The following is a 16506-nucleotide window of genomic DNA, read 5'->3' as shown; positions in this document are numbered from 1 at the left end:
TCACGTACCTCTCTATTTCAATCTCAAAAATCAAAAGAAACTTTTAATATATCTCTCTCAATCTTCACGTACTCTATATCTCCCTCTATCACGTTTTTAGAAAATGATATTACCTAAGTATATCTATTTAGGTTGAATCCAAATAAATTTCTTAATAAATACGGGATATCCCTTGTTTTACCCTTAAATATAAGTGGATAAGGGAATACATTTCCAAAGATACATGCATTTCCTATCCCCTAAATAAACACGTGTCCTCCCTTCCTTGGATAAGTTTTTCCAACTCTTTTTCGCCTCATCTTGTTTTTTTCTATATATATGTCATACAATTTCATGTAAGTTTTATTGGACTTCTACTTCATTCTCAAGCTTATTGATTCAAAGCTTTCCTTCTCAAGCCTCTCTCACACCTCGCGAGGTAAGGTTTTTTTTTTCCCTTCTTTTTTATGTTCTTTCTTATACTTCATGCAATTTCATCTGCAACTTGATACAAGGGCTTAAAATTATTTTTTTGACAAATTCATTTTTTTTTTGTTTTTTGTTTTTGGTTCGAGAACATAAAAATATTCAAATAGAAAAACAGAATATCATCTAATTATTTCTAATTTCCAGAAATTTTATAATTATTTTTTGTTAATTTGTATTTATTATGTTGTATTTCTATATTGTACTTAGAGCTTTTATCCATTGAATTATTAATCTCTGTGCTTTAAAAAACTATTTATGACTAATTTTCAAACTTTCTATTTAATATTTCAAAAGAAAATTTTCTTTTCAATAAAAGTTGGATACAAGCTTTCTTTCTTTTCTTGAATTTGTTTTAAGAAAACGTTTTAGCTATAAAATTTTATGTTTTTAAAATATAAAAAAAAACTAAATTTTACATATTCTAATTACAGAGCTTCAAATATTTAAAAGGTGTTGTCCTATTGTTTTTAGAAAATAGAACACTAGCTTCGTATCTTCTTTTTTTTCTTTTTTTTTTTTAAATGACCTTTATATATTTAATTATTAGTGTTGCTATCTTGAAAATATATTTTAGATTTTTAATATTGTGGTCACGAGAGAGAGAATATCAAGCACAGTATTAGGTTCTATGAAAGACATCAAGTAGTAGACATTTATTTTATTGATGTGTTATTTATTTTTGGAATTTCTATGGTTTCTCTAAAGTTGCAACCTTAAACAATCCAATTAAGGAGCACCTTAAAATTTTATCATAATATGCAATTTTGTTGTAAAAAATTCTTAGTATTATCTTAAAATCTATTTTTATACCTAATAAGAAAATTTTAAATTCTAAAAATATTTAAAATTAAGTAGATCTATAAATATATGAGAATCTTGAAAATAGATGGTCTAGATAATGTGTAGCAAGATGCACTATTTTTGGGACAAATACTTTTTTTTTTCATATTCATACATCCCGATATTGAGATGATCGATTAGAGTGTTTTGTCAAAATTAAAACCAGATTTCCAATAGATTTTTGGAGTACATCCTTAATTCTACATTTTAAAGTTGCAACATTATATAAACTTTTCCCATATATATATATAATTTTTTTCATACAATTTCATAAGTGATATTGCACTTCTATGTCATTCTTTCAAAAGCTTTCCTCTCAAGCTTCTCTCACACCTCACAAGGTATATATATATATATAATTTTTTTCATACAATTTCATAAGTGGTATTGCACTTCTATGTCATTCTTTCAAAAGCTTTCCTCTCAAGCTTCTCTCACACCTCACAAGGTATATATATATATATATATATATATATATATATATATATATATATATATATATATATATATATATATATATATATATATATATATATATATATATATATATATATATATATATATATATATATATATATATATATATATATATATAATTTTTTTCATACAAGTTCATAAGTGGTATTGCACTTCTATGTCATTCTTTCAAAAGCTTTCCTCTCAAGCTTCTCTCACACCTCACAAGGTACTTTTTTTTTTTTTCCTTTCTTTTTATGTCTTTTTCTTATGCTTCATGAAATTTCATCGACTTGTCAAAAAAATTTATGCGTTTGAAATAACTGATTACCAATTTCAAGAATTTTTATAGTAAACTTCTAAGTTACTTTATATTTACTAAAATATTCATTATAATTTTAAAATTTAATTACAACTAATTTTCATTTTTCTTAACTGCAGGAATTTTTTTTATAAATTATTTTCTCGACTACATAAATGGAACACCAATTTTTAAAACTTTTGTGCTTTTAAACTATATTTTTTATGATGTAAAGTTATAACTATGGCTATATTTATTTTTACATATGAATTTTTAACATTTTAAATTTGCATTCGCGGCAACTTGTCCATTCTTAAATATTTTAAAAATCAATATAAGAAATTAACATTGCATACTTGCGTGCTATCTATCTAAGCCTCATCCTCAATGATAATTATGTTAATGTTGTCGAAATCATATGGTGATTGAGAACTAATTTTGTTCCTAAACTTAAAATAAGAATCTTGAAATGCCCAAATGAATTTTTGTATCTTTGAATAAGGTTAACTCTAAAGCCCCTCTAGAAGTTGAAAAGCAAACACATTAGGAAATACGATTAGCATTCCATTATATATATTCATTTGCTTGAATTGAAACAGGTTCTCTTGCTCCAGTACTGAAATCAATTATATATATTCATTTGCTTGAATTGAAACAGGTTCTCTTGCTCCAGTACTGAAATCAATTATATATTTTTATTTGCTTGAATTGAAACATGTTCTCTTGCTTCAGTACTGAAATCAATTATATATTTTCATTTGCTTGAATTGAAACAGGTTCTCTTGTTCGAGTACTGAAATCAATGGGCTCAACGGTTTCTCTTGCTCCAATTTTCTCTTTCTTGAAATTGACAGGTTCTCTTGCTCGAATTTTTTCGGCCATGAAATCCAATTGTTTTCTTGTTCAAATTTTATCCATCATGACATGGATGCGTTCAAGGTTCTCTCAAGCCAATGAAACTTCAATACAAGAAGAAGTTTCTCTATCTCCACTCTTACCGGATGATCTGGTAATTGAAATCCTCTTGCACTTTCCTTTAGAATTCTTAATGGATTTCAAATGCCTAAACAAGACATGGAAAGAACTCCTACTTTCTCCTTATTTGCAAGAATTCACTACCTTTCTCCCAGTAATACTTCCCAGTATTTTTCCATCTGTCTCTCTAGAATGCCCGATTTTATGAACCGGTTAACCTTCTTATGCAACAATGGTTCTCAAGTAGTACAACGCTACTCTAAGTTTAAGATAGACAATCTAGAGGGTATAGAGTGCTCTCAAGGCATGCTGTGCTGCTTGTGCCAAACAAATGACTTAGACTACACATACTTCGACTACACATTCATCATAATAAACCCGGTCACTAGCATATGCACAACCATCTCTGAATCCTTGCCCAATGTCAATCTGTTTGGGTTTTATTTCGATCCAAGTTCATGTGATTTTAAGATTTTAGCTCAAACATCAAAGGGCTGGACTGAGATGGGCAAATATCATATCTTCGATTCAAGAATTGGTAATTGGAGAATAATAAAACTTCATCCAAGTTTCGAACGAAAAAATCCATGCCTTCGAATGCTATCTCTCAATTCAAAGTCTTATCTAACAGAAGAAGACGATAGTTTGATAGTTTTTGATATGGAGAATGAATGTTGGTCTCAAATTTCCTTGCCGCCACGTGAATGTTTATGTTCACTTATAGCATTCGGGGACAGCGCTTGTTTTATCGGAATAACCGATGATCAGAAATTGGTGGGTTGGATTTTGAAGAAGGAAGACAGAGGGTGGGAGTGGGAGGAACTAATAAATCAGCATGATCATAACTTGGAATCTTGGTTTTACCCGGTTTTCTTTTATGATGAAGACAAGCTATTCCTTCAAAATCGAGTGAGTTTAGATATATTTATTTATCATATAAATCAAAAACAGTTGGAGCCAGTTGAAGGACACCGTCATCGGTGCAAAACCTATTCTCTTTATAAACCAACTCTATTTGCAATGAAGTAGATTGCTTGGGTTAGTTTTTGTAAAAGATTGCTTTAGGTTGCGTTAGTTTTGTTTAGAGTGGGTTAGTTTGGTAAAAGATTGCTTTAGGGTGGGTTAATTTTGTATAATTTCTTATGAAAAGAGAAGGTTTTTTTAATTATAATAATTTTTGTTCTTCATCGTAGAATTTTCAATTAATGTGATTGGTTTTCTATATGGAGAATTTTAAGTTAATGTGATTGGTTTTCTATATGGGCAATAATGTTTTTTTGGATTATTCTATATATAAAAGCAAAAATTTCCACAAGAGTTTGGCCAAATTTTGATAGGATACGTTAAATTCCATTTGCGTTACTCTAAAATTCGTGTAAAAAATCAGTATCCTTTAAAGACCTCAGGTATATTTTATATGAATCAATCGCTGAATGCTTGGTTTTTTAATGTTGCGTAAGGTTTTGTACAAGGTTGCTTCCTTGTACTATAGAAATAAGGTGTGGTTCGGGTGCAGTGCCAGAATCCTTATGCATTATTGAATATCTATTTTCATCACTAGTTATAAAATTTAAAATAGTAAAAATTGAGCAAATCAAGAAATACTTGAACATGTTGAAATTAGATCATCCAAGTAACTTTTACAATATACACTATTTTTTGGATTTGAAATTCTTGTTTTTCTCCATATCCACCCATCTCGAGATCAAGATGAACAATTAGAGGGTTCTTTAATGCCGGATCACTCTCTTTTATAAGATTTTTTAGGTGCATCTTGCTTACAACTCTCTTTAATGTTGGAACTTGTGCCGGGGATGTAACTCTACATATATGTCACCTGTCCCCTGACTTATCTAACATCCATCGTAAATATGGATATAAAAAGGTGGTGATACCACCTGAATCCAAAAATAAAAAAGGTGGTGATACCAAAAATAAAAAAAGGTGGTGATACAACCTGAACCCAAAAATCAAGAGTGCAGAAAATACATCAATAAAAATTATTTTTACATTTATGTCTCGTATTCATGTTCACCATGTTATAGACTGTTAACCCCTAATATGATTGGATCCAAAAATCCCTAAGATGGATTCAAAATTTATCTCTACTTCTTTTTTTTTTAACAAGAGCACAAACTATTCTTCATAAAGCATCGAGTGGTACATTTTAAAATTTTTTGATAGTTTTTCTCTATTCTTTGAGTCACGAATTAACCCTTATTCTCGTTCTATAAGAATGCAAAATTCCTACTCCGTGTTCTATCTCAAACATCCATTATGAGATTATAGGACAGAGTTTGTCCCCAGACTCATATGTAGGAATGCGTTCCCTCTTAATTGAAATGGGTTTTGGCCCTAATTTTTTAGGAATATATAATATCTGACATAGAGATCATTAATATATATAAATAAATAAATTCGAAGGGTTAAAAACAGTGATTTTTTAATCTTTAAAATGGATGGTTTATGCCAGGGGCTAAATGTAGGAATGCATCCCCCAATGCGTATAAATTTTTTCGTGTTTATAACTATTGCAAATTTGCAATTACTAATGTCTTTGACTTGTAAAACGAACCGATTTGCATTCACTATTCATACAAAACTAGTCGATTTATATACATTGGATGTATATATATGAAAAGTAACAAAATATTAAATTTTAAAAGAATATATCAAATGGAAGCCGGTGTAGTTTACGTGACGTCCAGTATGAACAAAGTTTGGTAAAAAATTTCCCTAGAAGAGGTAATTTTGATGCCCAAATATCATCAAATTGATCATCTCGACATCAAAATGCATGGACATAAGAAAAAAATAGATTTCAAGTTTTGGAACTAGTGTATCTTGTAACGCATTTTTCGACTATCAATTTTCAAGTTTTCATAGATCTGCTCAATCTACACTATTTTTTAAGCTTTAAATTTTAGAATTAAAGATGGAAATATACTTTAAGGCTATCACAAAGATTTCCAGTATTGAAACCATAGTTTGCGACATTATTTGAATGTACACTTTATTTTGATTGTTTATAGCCTTGGCTCTATACAAACCGTACCCCAGTAAGTATATAAAGAGAAAATCAAAAGGCATAAATACGAAAAATTTGGGATACTCATCATAAACAATTTAAATTTTAGTAATTAAATAAATTTAAACCATGAAAAACTCATGATAAAGTTACTTGGATATTTATATTCAAAATCTCTCTAAAAAATTTCAAAAAGAGTCACGAGTGAAAAAAGCATTAAAATTTCAAGAAACCAATTATATATTCTAATATTATACTTAAAAAATAAATCCCAAAATACTGGTATGGAAAATAGAATGGACATAATTTTTAGTATAAACTACAAGTTAGTTAAAAACCATTTTAAAGAATAAAACTCATATAAAATCATTAAATTTTCCAGACTTTTAAAAATAAGTTATAAAGATGAATTCTCCTCTCTTTGGTCAGGGTAAAAAAATTATTTTCAAGTGCTTGAAAATTGTACTAAAAAATTAAAAATCAATTAGAGATTTTTAGGATACCAAGGATAGATATATTTAAAAGTTGTACTTTCTCAATGAAATAAAAAAGTTATGCAATAAATAAATTTAGGAAAGATGAAAGCACAAAAATGATTTTCTTAGATAATTCAGAAATTTTAATTATAAAGAAAAATCCATTAACAACAATTCTTAAAAAGTATGAATTTATTGGATATTAAAGATAATGTATTTTATTTTTCCCGATTCTTTCTTTCTTTCTTTTTTTTTGGGGGTATTTCGATGAGGTCTTAGGACCCTAGATTTGATCCTCAAATTCATTTGGCACATTTTTTGAGCTCAAATTATTTTCTTGACTTTTGTTAAAAAAAAAATAAAACTAATCTTAGAGTTGAATTAAGATGATTTGAAAGTCTTGAAGGTCAATCAAATTCCCCTAGCAAGTTGTTTTGGCTGTAGAATGAAAGGTAAGCTTTGGTCTAGCTCCATTAGACCATCAACCATTTTCCTTTAATTGTTTACGGCATGCGCATATTGATATTATCAATAGTGGGCTTCAATTGAGTATGGCAATTAATTAATTATTTATAGATATAGAGCTTAAGTTTTAATTAAAAGGAGAAGTGGGTGAACATTTTGAAGGTACTGCTTGAATCAATTTGAGGATCCCGCTATTATATTTCCTCTCTCGAGCTCGGTGGGCCTTTTGCTTTTGGCCAAAGTAGGGGTGGCAACGGGTAGGGTCGGGTCGGGTTCGGGTCCGTCCGGACCTAGACCCAATCAGATGCAAAGTTATTGGACCTAAGACCCGGACCGGATAGGACCAACCTAAAAATGAAAAAATTTATATTTCAATATGTTTAAATATTATGTTAAATACATAATGTATTATTTAATATTACAACTTAAAATATATGATTATATTCATTTAAATATTATCTAAATACTATTAAGTATTATTTAAATAATGACTCTATTCAAGTTGGGTCTGGGTTCGGGTCCAACCCAAACCTGACCTGCTGGGTCCAATTTTTGGACACATACCTAGACCTGGGTCGGGTCCGGGTCCGGGTCCATTGCCACCCCTTTATATATTTAATTATTAGTGTTGCTATCTTGAAAATATATTTTAGATTTTTAATATTGTGGTCACGAGAGAGAGAATATCAAGCACAGTATTAGGTTCTATGAAAGACATCAAGTAGTAGACATTTATTTTATTGATGTGTTATTTATTTTTGGAATTTCTATGGTTTCTCTAAAGTTGCAACCTTAAACAATCCAATTAAGGAGCACCTTAAAATTTTATCATAATATGCAATTTTGTTGTAAAAAATTCTTAGTATTATCTTAAAATCTATTTTTATACCTAATAAGAAAATTTTAAATTCTAAAAATATTTAAAATTAAGTAGATCTATAAATATATGAGAATCTTGAAAATAGATGGTCTAGATAATGTGTAGCAAGATGCACTATTTTTGGGACAAATACTTTTTTTTTTCATATTCATACATCCCGATATTGAGATGATCGATTAGAGTGTTTTGTCAAAATTAAAACCAGATTTCCAATAGATTTTTGGAGTACATCCTTAATTCTACATTTTAAAGTTGCAACATTATATAAACTTTTCCCATATATATATATAATTTTTTTCATACAATTTCATAAGTGATATTGCACTTCTATGTCATTCTTTCAAAAGCTTTCCTCTCAAGCTTCTCTCACACCTCACAAGGTATATATATATATATAATTTTTTTCATACAATTTCATAAGTGGTATTGCACTTCTATGTCATTCTTTCAAAAGCTTTCCTCTCAAGCTTCTCTCACACCTCACAAGGTATATATATATATATATATATATATATATATATATATATATATATATATATATATATATATATATATATATATATATATATATATATATATATATATATATATATATATATATATAATTTTTTTCATACAAGTTCATAAGTGGTATTGCACTTCTATGTCATTCTTTCAAAAGCTTTCCTCTCAAGCTTCTCTCACACCTCACAAGGTACTTTTTTTTTTTTTCCTTTCTTTTTATGTCTTTTTCTTATGCTTCATGAAATTTCATCGACTTGTCAAAAAAATTTATGCGTTTGAAATAACTGATTACCAATTTCAAGAATTTTTATAGTAAACTTCTAAGTTACTTTATATTTACTAAAATATTCATTATAATTTTAAAATTTAATTACAACTAATTTTCATTTTTCTTAACTGCAGGAATTTTTTTTATAAATTATTTTCTCGACTACATAAATGGAACACCAATTTTTAAAACTTTTGTGCTTTTAAACTATATTTTTTATGATGTAAAGTTATAACTATGGCTATATTTATTTTTACATATGAATTTTTAACATTTTAAATTTGCATTCGCGGCAACTTGTCCATTCTTAAATATTTTAAAAATCAATATAAGAAATTAACATTGCATACTTGCGTGCTATCTATCTAAGCCTCATCCTCAATGATAATTATGTTAATGTTGTCGAAATCATATGGTGATTGAGAACTAATTTTGTTCCTAAACTTAAAATAAGAATCTTGAAATGCCCAAATGAATTTTTGTATCTTTGAATAAGGTTAACTCTAAAGCCCCTCTAGAAGTTGAAAAGCAAACACATTAGGAAATACGATTAGCATTCCATTATATATATTCATTTGCTTGAATTGAAACAGGTTCTCTTGCTCCAGTACTGAAATCAATTATATATATTCATTTGCTTGAATTGAAACAGGTTCTCTTGCTCCAGTACTGAAATCAATTATATATTTTTATTTGCTTGAATTGAAACATGTTCTCTTGCTTCAGTACTGAAATCAATTATATATTTTCATTTGCTTGAATTGAAACAGGTTCTCTTGTTCGAGTACTGAAATCAATGGGCTCAACGGTTTCTCTTGCTCCAATTTTCTCTTTCTTGAAATTGACAGGTTCTCTTGCTCGAATTTTTTCGGCCATGAAATCCAATTGTTTTCTTGTTCAAATTTTATCCATCATGACATGGATGCGTTCAAGGTTCTCTCAAGCCAATGAAACTTCAATACAAGAAGAAGTTTCTCTATCTCCACTCTTACCGGATGATCTGGTAATTGAAATCCTCTTGCACTTTCCTTTAGAATTCTTAATGGATTTCAAATGCCTAAACAAGACATGGAAAGAACTCCTACTTTCTCCTTATTTGCAAGAATTCACTACCTTTCTCCCAGTAATACTTCCCAGTATTTTTCCATCTGTCTCTCTAGAATGCCCGATTTTATGAACCGGTTAACCTTCTTATGCAACAATGGTTCTCAAGTAGTACAACGCTACTCTAAGTTTAAGATAGACAATCTAGAGGGTATAGAGTGCTCTCAAGGCATGCTGTGCTGCTTGTGCCAAACAAATGACTTAGACTACACATACTTCGACTACACATTCATCATAATAAACCCGGTCACTAGCATATGCACAACCATCTCTGAATCCTTGCCCAATGTCAATCTGTTTGGGTTTTATTTCGATCCAAGTTCATGTGATTTTAAGATTTTAGCTCAAACATCAAAGGGCTGGACTGAGATGGGCAAATATCATATCTTCGATTCAAGAATTGGTAATTGGAGAATAATAAAACTTCATCCAAGTTTCGAACGAAAAAATCCATGCCTTCGAATGCTATCTCTCAATTCAAAGTCTTATCTAACAGAAGAAGACGATAGTTTGATAGTTTTTGATATGGAGAATGAATGTTGGTCTCAAATTTCCTTGCCGCCACGTGAATGTTTATGTTCACTTATAGCATTCGGGGACAGCGCTTGTTTTATCGGAATAACCGATGATCAGAAATTGGTGGGTTGGATTTTGAAGAAGGAAGACAGAGGGTGGGAGTGGGAGGAACTAATAAATCAGCATGATCATAACTTGGAATCTTGGTTTTACCCGGTTTTCTTTTATGATGAAGACAAGCTATTCCTTCAAAATCGAGTGAGTTTAGATATATTTATTTATCATATAAATCAAAAACAGTTGGAGCCAGTTGAAGGACACCGTCATCGGTGCAAAACCTATTCTCTTTATAAACCAACTCTATTTGCAATGAAGTAGATTGCTTGGGTTAGTTTTTGTAAAAGATTGCTTTAGGTTGCGTTAGTTTTGTTTAGAGTGGGTTAGTTTGGTAAAAGATTGCTTTAGGGTGGGTTAATTTTGTATAATTTCTTATGAAAAGAGAAGGTTTTTTTAATTATAATAATTTTTGTTCTTCATCGTAGAATTTTCAATTAATGTGATTGGTTTTCTATATGGAGAATTTTAAGTTAATGTGATTGGTTTTCTATATGGGCAATAATGTTTTTTTGGATTATTCTATATATAAAAGCAAAAATTTCCACAAGAGTTTGGCCAAATTTTGATAGGATACGTTAAATTCCATTTGCGTTACTCTAAAATTCGTGTAAAAAATCAGTATCCTTTAAAGACCTCAGGTATATTTTATATGAATCAATCGCTGAATGCTTGGTTTTTTAATGTTGCGTAAGGTTTTGTACAAGGTTGCTTCCTTGTACTATAGAAATAAGGTGTGGTTCGGGTGCAGTGCCAGAATCCTTATGCATTATTGAATATCTATTTTCATCACTAGTTATAAAATTTAAAATAGTAAAAATTGAGCAAATCAAGAAATACTTGAACATGTTGAAATTAGATCATCCAAGTAACTTTTACAATATACACTATTTTTTGGATTTGAAATTCTTGTTTTTCTCCATATCCACCCATCTCGAGATCAAGATGAACAATTAGAGGGTTCTTTAATGCCGGATCACTCTCTTTTATAAGATTTTTTAGGTGCATCTTGCTTACAACTCTCTTTAATGTTGGAACTTGTGCCGGGGATGTAACTCTACATATATGTCACCTGTCCCCTGACTTATCTAACATCCATCGTAAATATGGATATAAAAAGGTGGTGATACCACCTGAATCCAAAAATAAAAAAGGTGGTGATACCAAAAATAAAAAAAGGTGGTGATACAACCTGAACCCAAAAATCAAGAGTGCAGAAAATACATCAATAAAAATTATTTTTACATTTATGTCTCGTATTCATGTTCACCATGTTATAGACTGTTAACCCCTAATATGATTGGATCCAAAAATCCCTAAGATGGATTCAAAATTTATCTCTACTTCTTTTTTTTTTAACAAGAGCACAAACTATTCTTCATAAAGCATCGAGTGGTACATTTTAAAATTTTTTGATAGTTTTTCTCTATTCTTTGAGTCACGAATTAACCCTTATTCTCGTTCTATAAGAATGCAAAATTCCTACTCCGTGTTCTATCTCAAACATCCATTATGAGATTATAGGACAGAGTTTGTCCCCAGACTCATATGTAGGAATGCGTTCCCTCTTAATTGAAATGGGTTTTGGCCCTAATTTTTTAGGAATATATAATATCTGACATAGAGATCATTAATATATATAAATAAATAAATTCGAAGGGTTAAAAACAGTGATTTTTTAATCTTTAAAATGGATGGTTTATGCCAGGGGCTAAATGTAGGAATGCATCCCCCAATGCGTATAAATTTTTTCGTGTTTATAACTATTGCAAATTTGCAATTACTAATGTCTTTGACTTGTAAAACGAACCGATTTGCATTCACTATTCATACAAAACTAGTCGATTTATATACATTGGATGTATATATATGAAAAGTAACAAAATATTAAATTTTAAAAGAATATATCAAATGGAAGCCGGTGTAGTTTACGTGACGTCCAGTATGAACAAAGTTTGGTAAAAAATTTCCCTAGAAGAGGTAATTTTGATGCCCAAATATCATCAAATTGATCATCTCGACATCAAAATGCATGGACATAAGAAAAAAATAGATTTCAAGTTTTGGAACTAGTGTATCTTGTAACGCATTTTTCGACTATCAATTTTCAAGTTTTCATAGATCTGCTCAATCTACACTATTTTTTAAGCTTTAAATTTTAGAATTAAAGATGGAAATATACTTTAAGGCTATCACAAAGATTTCCAGTATTGAAACCATAGTTTGCGACATTATTTGAATGTACACTTTATTTTGATTGTTTATAGCCTTGGCTCTATACAAACCGTACCCCAGTAAGTATATAAAGAGAAAATCAAAAGGCATAAATACGAAAAATTTGGGATACTCATCATAAACAATTTAAATTTTAGTAATTAAATAAATTTAAACCATGAAAAACTCATGATAAAGTTACTTGGATATTTATATTCAAAATCTCTCTAAAAAATTTCAAAAAGAGTCACGAGTGAAAAAAGCATTAAAATTTCAAGAAACCAATTATATATTCTAATATTATACTTAAAAAATAAATCCCAAAATACTGGTATGGAAAATAGAATGGACATAATTTTTAGTATAAACTACAAGTTAGTTAAAAACCATTTTAAAGAATAAAACTCATATAAAATCATTAAATTTTCCAGACTTTTAAAAATAAGTTATAAAGATGAATTCTCCTCTCTTTGGTCAGGGTAAAAAAATTATTTTCAAGTGCTTGAAAATTGTACTAAAAAATTAAAAATCAATTAGAGATTTTTAGGATACCAAGGATAGATATATTTAAAAGTTGTACTTTCTCAATGAAATAAAAAAGTTATGCAATAAATAAATTTAGGAAAGATGAAAGCACAAAAATGATTTTCTTAGATAATTCAGAAATTTTAATTATAAAGAAAAATCCATTAACAACAATTCTTAAAAAGTATGAATTTATTGGATATTAAAGATAATGTATTTTATTTTTCCCGATTCTTTCTTTCTTTCTTTTTTTTTGGGGGTATTTCGATGAGGTCTTAGGACCCTAGATTTGATCCTCAAATTCATTTGGCACATTTTTTGAGCTCAAATTATTTTCTTGACTTTTGTTAAAAAAAAAATAAAACTAATCTTAGAGTTGAATTAAGATGATTTGAAAGTCTTGAAGGTCAATCAAATTCCCCTAGCAAGTTGTTTTGGCTGTAGAATGAAAGGTAAGCTTTGGTCTAGCTCCATTAGACCATCAACCATTTTCCTTTAATTGTTTACGGCATGCGCATATTGATATTATCAATAGTGGGCTTCAATTGAGTATGGCAATTAATTAATTATTTATAGATATAGAGCTTAAGTTTTAATTAAAAGGAGAAGTGGGTGAACATTTTGAAGGTACTGCTTGAATCAATTTGAGGATCCCGCTATTATATTTCCTCTCTCGAGCTCGGTGGGCCTTTTGCTTTTGGCCAAAGTAGGGGTGGCAACGGGTAGGGTCGGGTCGGGTTCGGGTCCGTCCGGACCTAGACCCAATCAGATGCAAAGTTATTGGACCTAAGACCCGGACCGGATAGGACCAACCTAAAAATGAAAAAATTTATATTTCAATATGTTTAAATATTATGTTAAATACATAATGTATTATTTAATATTACAACTTAAAATATATGATTATATTCATTTAAATATTATCTAAATACTATTAAGTATTATTTAAATAATGACTCTATTCAAGTTGGGTCTGGGTTCGGGTCCAACCCAAACCTGACCTGCTGGGTCCAATTTTTGGACACATACCTAGACCTGGGTCGGGTCCGGGTCCGGGTCCATTGCCACCCCTAGGACAAAGGATGGGTAAGATGCCTATGAGGTGCTCTTATGGAAGCACATTATACACTTCTTCTAAATGCCTAATCAAGGGCCTTCAAGAGGTGAAAATGTCCAATGTGATACTAAAAACTTTGATCAAATTATCCATCAAATCTTCAGTAGCGTCAATTTTGTAGTGGGCATTTATTTTGAAAAATTTTTAAGCTCTTTCTTTCAAATGTTAGTCTTATATATGAATAAAAATGATTTGGGAATTTGGAGGTCAAGTAATTCTCTTAACACGGTGTTTTGCCACTTGAGATTCTTTCATACTCATTCAATTCCAGAGTCTATAATGAGAACGGATGTCTCTTAGTATGTTAAAGTAAAAATCTATATTTGACGAGCCAAATAGCTGCCAAGCACCTAAAAAGCCCCAAAAGAGTCTCTTCAAACAAATGAAATACCCCCAAAACATAAAAAATAAAAGGAAAGAAACATGAATATTTACTTTTGGTTTAAGGAAGTTATAATTATTATCGACCATTACATGTAATTTTAAGTGGTTGGGATTGTGTTATTAGCTAGACACAGAATCCAGAATAAAATTTATCAAACTATGAGACATATTTTATGCTATTGCATTCTACATCTTATGGCTAAGTGTGATTATGACCTTCTTATACTAAAATCGAACAGTCTTATCGTATACAATCCCTAACACATATGTGGTTATTTTTTGTAATTTTTTATTTTAGAAATTCGCATTGGGCCAGGTATTGAAAGAAAAAGAGAACCAAAAAATATTAAAATAAAATAAAGGTATTAAAAATTAAATAAACCCAAAAACAAAGTAAAATAGGTCCAAATACGCCTAGAAAATAATAGAAATATAGATGTACAAAACATGATTTATAGTTGGGGTATTTTAAAATATCCAAAAGAAGAAATATAAAAATTAGAGACTTTGGAAAAAATCACCACTATTTACATAAAAAATTCCAAATTATGTATAAGAAATTTATAAAACAATCCCTTTTTTTGGGGGGAAGTTTAAAAATTCCATGTGCCCCGAGTTATATACCAAATTGAAGAAATTCGGCCACCCAATGGGCAAGGGCGAGTAACTTGGCCGAGTCCACAAGTCCATGTCTCGTAACACTGGTAATTTTTATCATTTGAAATATTTTTTCGTATTTTTCTTAGGTGCACCAATAAGAGGGGTACATACCCACAAAATTTGAAGTCAGTTTGATTATTTCAAAAATATTAATGTCTAAACAATTCGAAAAATAAAAAACTCAAACAAAAAAAATCAACAATATAGTTTGAGCACACTTATACATCCTAGGAAATTAAATTATTGTACTAGAATCCAAAAATATTGAAAATGAATAATGACATGAAATTTGATAATATTAAAAATTATTATTAAAATTTAGAAAAGTAGAAATAAACGTTTTGAAGTGTAAACCTTTGTAAAAAAGATGTCATCATGTATTAAAAATAATCCATCGCATGTTTCCTATTCATATATTTGTAGAAAAATAAAAATATTTTTTAAGCATGGAGATGGCATTAAACTAATTTTGAGGGATGAAAATTTTTCAAGCATGGTTTAATATCCCTAATTTTGAGGGATGAAAATTTTGTAAAACCCTTTTTTCATCCCTCAAAATTGTGGCGCACCTTCAAAATTTCAAATTTTTATAAAAGATAAGGTGCACCTTCAAATAGTATTGAAAGATATTATTACAGTACCAATGTGATGATTTAAAAAATTATTTTCATGATGACTTAAAATTTTATTTTCATATCTAATTATAATATTTAAAGTTTCGAAAATGGAATAGATCAAATAGATACGTGAACACTTAAAAATCAAAAAAATAAAATTGTTTCACGTGGGCTCGCCCGCATTTCTACATATACGGCCCAGAAAGTGTAAAGCATCCATATTAAAGAGGGATGCAGGTAGGCATTCCATCTGAAAACAATGGAAACTAACGGTCCAAATGTTTTCTTACTAACCCTTTCTATTTTTCAGTAGGCTTGTACTCTCCAAAAATGACCTCCCCAATTGGAGAACGTATTAGATATTTACCTAAACCGGTGGGTCTTTGAGTAGATCCTACATTAGCCCCAAGGTTTCTAACTAGAAAAGTAAATGCTTGAGCTTAAAAAGCGAATACAAAGACGAAGCAAAGAGCAAGGACACCAATTAGTAGTTTGAAAAAGCTACTTGACTATTTCATAGAATTCTAACAATTTCTTCGGCTCTTCTAGCCGCTTCTTGTATGGGTGGTCGACCTTTATTTCTTTTTCTATAGG

At 29.7% G+C, this 16506-nt stretch overlaps 1 protein-coding gene across 1 annotated transcript; it reads left to right on the top strand.

The window, feature by feature from the left end:
* Positions 1-255: 255 nt before the first annotated feature.
* On the top strand, positions 256-10926 carry LOC110008488 (uncharacterized). The gene is made up of 3 exons (XM_088851043.1): positions 256-418; positions 2842-3074; positions 9432-10926. The coding sequence occupies exon 3, from the start codon at positions 9715-9717 to the stop codon at positions 10657-10659; it is 945 nt and encodes a 314-aa protein (XP_088707169.1). The 5' UTR covers positions 256-418; positions 2842-3074; positions 9432-9714; the 3' UTR covers positions 10660-10926.
* Positions 10927-16506: the final 5580 nt, after the last annotated feature.

This window comes from Amborella trichopoda, chromosome 11, assembly GCF_054954075.1.
Source record: "Amborella trichopoda isolate Santa Cruz 75 chromosome 11, AtrichopodaSantaCruz75HAP2 v2.0, whole genome shotgun sequence".
Classification (NCBI taxonomy): domain Eukaryota; kingdom Viridiplantae; phylum Streptophyta; class Magnoliopsida; order Amborellales; family Amborellaceae; genus Amborella; species Amborella trichopoda.
The sequence above is the reverse complement of the archived record's forward strand: the minus strand, read 5'-3'. Positions and strand labels throughout refer to the sequence as shown.

Excerpts from the sequence above, each read along its gene's own strand:
- LOC110008488 (XM_088851043.1), top strand. The coding sequence starts at position 9,715 with ATGCCTAAACAAGACATGGAAAGAACTCCTACTTTCTCCTTATTTGCA.